At 38.8% G+C, this 4,549-nt stretch overlaps 1 protein-coding gene across 1 annotated transcript; it reads right to left on the bottom strand.

The window, feature by feature from the left end:
• Positions 1–218: 218 nt before the first annotated feature.
• LOC111290570 (uncharacterized) lies at positions 219–3,919 on the bottom strand. The gene is made up of 4 exons (XM_089768149.1): positions 3,044–3,919; positions 2,841–2,953; positions 1,503–2,642; positions 219–1,367 (listed from the first exon to the last, which is right to left on the bottom strand). The coding sequence occupies exons 1-4, from the start codon at positions 3,273–3,275 to the stop codon at positions 636–638; spliced, it is 2,217 nt and encodes a 738-aa protein (XP_089624275.1). The 5' UTR covers positions 3,276–3,919; the 3' UTR covers positions 219–635.
• Between the last annotated feature and the right edge of the window lie 630 nt (positions 3,920–4,549).

The following is a 4,549-nucleotide window of genomic DNA, read 5'->3' as shown; positions in this document are numbered from 1 at the left end:
ATGGAATGGAGAACCATATCTAGCTAATCTAATTCACAACGATTCTCTTACCTTTCCTGTTTAATCTAAAAGCAAATGATTAGCTAATCTTTCCTTTGGTTGGCCTTTAATTAATTTCTTCAGTTTCCATCTGTTCAAGAAGACACCATCACTTGATGCATGGCTGTTCTTTCCTAGTTTTCATGTAAATGAAATGAACCAAATGGGAAAAAAAAATCAAAACTTGAAAGAATTTTACTGAAAAGAATCAAACTCAAATATTAATTATGGGACGGAAAGGGTATATAATATATAAATGCAGCCATAGCATCAGCTAGTATATTACATCGAAACGAGTCTCCAGTCTTCAACTTTGAAGAACCAAAATTTTCTAACTTTTTTAAAGGACCCAAAAAGAATATGCTACTGCTACTAATCATTTTCCAAAAAAACAAAAGGATGATACATTATTGAAATCTATATACAAAAGAAAAGAGAGAGAAAATGAGGAATGGATTCCTCTGTCACTGCTGCGTTTTAAGAACCAATCAAAAAGCGAATAGCATCCCATCACGTGAATCACTCATGTGCCCATTTTTCTCTGTCTCCCAAAGTTAACGGTGCCGCATCATTCTAAAACGAGGTCCTTTGAACGTTCAAACTCCTACACCAAAACCCAGAGCCGTTTCATGTACTAGCGCCTCCAATATGTCCTTCTCTATCTCTGCTACAATGCCTTCCCCTTCTTCCTTGTATGCCATTACACTCTGGAGCTTCATTTCTGGAAAATCCTTGTCAATTAATGCATCAATGTCTTCAAGAACACGACAATCAGCTCGAGGAAAGCTTCTAATTTTAGAGCACAATGTGTCTAATAGCTGAGACCCATCCATGTGACTAAAATATTCATGCCCAACTGTAACAACCCAAGGCTTCATATTAAAATAAGGCTTCAAAATTTCAATCAAAATTTCATCGACCAGATGAAACAGCAATTTTCTATTGCATCGATGGCTCAATTGACAAGACTTGGTTTTATTATTTTTATCATTAGTATTATAGGAGAGGATGGTAGTGGAACAAATGGTGAAATGTTCGAGGTAGTAAAAAATAGAAGGGTCAAGGGGATGGGAAGGAGAGAACCAGGAAGTGAAGGACACTGGGGTATCTTTGTCCAAGCCTGTACGTCTTAGTATTCTAGCTATGTACTCATATTCTGCTTCATCACCGGTGGTGGTAGTGCTAGTGGAAGTAGTAGCATCGTTACATCTGTCGCCGCTGTTGTCGTCTTGAGCAACGTGTACGTGAGTCGCTTCATGTTTGTTGTACGTTTGGCTCGAACAACTAGATAACTGTGAACTACGTTTCGGTCTTTGAGCATCTAAGACCTGTAAAGCATCTAAACAATAAGTTTGATACCAAAAAGTCATATTTTTTCTTCAAGATGAATAGTAAAATTTCCATGTCGTGTGGCTAAGTTATATTATATTAAAAAAAAAGTAAGACAGTACTAAATTGATAACCTGTTTTTCCGGGATTTTTGTGGCTGGAGGAGAAGGATCTTTTTTTACTGGAAGAAGGGTAGGGACCGAGATGTTGAGGAGATGATTTGACAACGGGGTTTTCCTGCATTTCTTGTCAGGAATGTTAACTCTGTTGGCTGTGGAAGGACGAACGAAAGGCTCTTCTTGCTTGTTTCGAATAATATCCGATGTTGGTTGAGGCTTTTTAAGCCGTAAGCCGAACTTTACACTGGACCCTTTCTTGTATTTACTTGCGACTCTTGGCAGCTGCTGCTGCTGATTGTGATGCTCATCTTGTTCCTCTCCAACAGGCTGCAACTTGGGCTTTGGTAAAACTCTGATGGGCTGAGGCTGGATATTGATATCAGGAGATGATGAAAATGATGATTTTGGAGGCTGATCAGGATTATGATCTATGGTGGATGAATTTATGTCTGGTTTGATTTTGGATTCCAAGAATCTAAGCCTTGGTGAACAGGAAGGCGTTGAGTGCTTGCCGGGGCTTGAATCATCTGCAACTTTGGTTAAAACCCTGGAAATTTTCTTATATTTGAATTGGCTAAGAAGCTCTTCTCTGGCTTGCTCTCTGTTTCGAACTGTGTTGGTTATGTCCATACCAACTTTCCTGCCAACACTTTCTTTAACCTGCTTCACTATCTGCCTAGCGTACTGACCGGGGCTTCTGTTCTCATCTTCATGTTTGAGCTCTTTCCTTTTCAATGATGAGAGACGAGAAATGACCAACTCTTCACTAGCGCTCATGTTCTCCTTGTTGAGTTGAAGCGAAAGGCGATGGTGATGATCCACGTCTGACCTTCTTGCAGACGATATTCTTGGAGTTTCTGGCAATGAGCGAGTGCCCCTGATATCACCATCCAATGATTTTCTATGACCAGTTATTTTGCTTTGGAGAGGCTTGAGGGGTTGAATGTGGTGATTTAAACTAGACTTAGCTTGAAAATTTGGTGCTGATGAAAAAGATGGTGAACGGCTTTCAGGGAGAAGATCAAGACCCATGAGCCTAGCAACCAGATTAGGAGTCTTGGTCCCTGGGGAGCTGCTAATCTCTGAAGAAGTGTCATTATTTGGGGCTCCAGCTTTTGAACGTGCATTTCCGCTTGTTTTTATTTGAATTCCCATCTGGATTTTCATTTTTTTATTTTTTTTAAAAAGCAAACATTAAGGTTATATATATCATTATCATTATCATCATTATTACTCACTTTTCAAAAAAAAAAATGCCAATCTTTGGAAATGAAAATAAAAAAGGCTAGGAACCCAAAAAGATGAAGAAATAAAATAAAACATACTTATTTTAATAATCCTTAATTAACTTACTGGGATATTTAAATTTTCTTCTTCTTTACTAGTTGATGTCAATGAAGCTGAAGCTGAAGTTGAAGTTGAACCTTCCTCCTCTGATTCCAAACTGTTCCTTGGCGCCTCTGCACCTGCATTGCATTGGAAATGGAACCTGTTACTCTCCTCAGAATTTGAAAATAGAAGGAAAGAAAGAAGAGAGAGTGAGTGACAGAAGGAACCTTTAAGGGTGGTGGTGTCTGGAGAGAGAAAAGAGTCAGGCTTGAAACAACTACAACTGCTACTACTAGTCTGGTCGCTTAAAGAGAACTGGAAATGATGGAAATCAAACAAGTGAAAGACAGCACTGATGCAACTAGACGGAGTAGTTTGACCAGAGTCTTTCTCTGATGCCCTCTTGTTGGAGGTTGAGGAACTTTTAGCCCAACTACCCCAATACCAGTCCCTCCCCATATCCTCAAGGAAAACCTCTCTCCTGCTTGGAAAAATATAAAAAGATGCTAAGCAAAAAGAATTAAAAAAAAAAAAAAGGTTCCCTCGAGCAACGGAAAGAGATGAGGGTGACAACGACAGAAGAAGAAGAAGAAGAAGGAGTCCAGTTGTTAGATCAGAGGGATGGAGAGGGTGGACAGACAGGAGAGAACGTGGAAGAGTGTGTTGGTTTGAGGTCCGAAGAAAAGCTGAAAGGTTATAGGACGCTGGGGAAGAAGCAGAAGCGAGAAAAGCGGATCCATCAAGGATAAATCAGCCACATTTTATTTAAGTACAACAAAAAGGTTGGTTTGTGGGTGTAGCCTATAGCGTATGCATCTCTGTCTCTCTTCCCCTTTATTTGTTTATTTTTTTAATTTCTTTAGGATCCAATCTTCTTTATATCTTATTGTTTACACTCACTCCCAAGTTTTACCACAGACCATGACTAGAATCATTTCTCTCTGCCTCTCTCATTGGGAACTGGAATTGGTAAAATAAAAAAGGCTAAACTAGTAGTAATGATAATAAAATTGCAAAAGTGATGACGATACGACCACTCGCCATTTTATCTCTCCATCCGAAATGCAGACACATAAACAATCTCTCACTCTCAAGCTCGATTTACAATATGATTCCCACTTGGGTTTTATATACGAGATGGTTTATTGGGTATCTGCAACGTAAGCCTGCCTGTGACCCCCCAGGTTATGACGTTTTATCCTTTCATTTTTCTCTTTCACCCTGGATCACGGTTGACAGAAGCACGATCAGGGGTCCCTGGAATTTGGTAAACTAAAAATTCCTACTACTAACATAAATAACCGACTTCTGGAACTTGCATACTCGTATCTACTTCTTTGATACTACGAATGACCCGCTATTTACTATTGAAGAAGCTCAAAATGGACGCATAGATCTAACCCATCCAGCGTAAGGGGTATCAAGATTTCGTTGCGTTGGGTTGGGTTGATATTGGTTTCTACTGTGAATATGCTGGTGGTAACTTAAAGTTGGACTTTAGAATCGCTATTTGTTTTTTGATTTGTGATAAATAGTATGCAATTATATACAATTTAGCTGGAAACAAAATGTTGTGAGCTCGGAAGGGACTATTACTCCCAGCTATTTATTCTAGCAGTCATGATTTAAAATTTGATTCACCTGAGAATAGTCACCGGAAAGTTCCATTTATTAGGAAAAGATCAAATAATGCAATTAGTTGAACTTTAAACTTTAGTCCTTATATAATAATT

This window comes from Durio zibethinus, chromosome 11, assembly GCF_047325235.1.
Source record: "Durio zibethinus cultivar Kanyao isolate XHJ-2024 chromosome 11, ASM4732523v1, whole genome shotgun sequence".
In the NCBI taxonomy this organism is placed as follows: Eukaryota; Viridiplantae; Streptophyta; class Magnoliopsida; order Malvales; family Malvaceae; genus Durio; species Durio zibethinus.
Note: the sequence above shows the minus strand (reverse complement) of the source record. Positions and strands in the feature narration are given on the sequence as shown.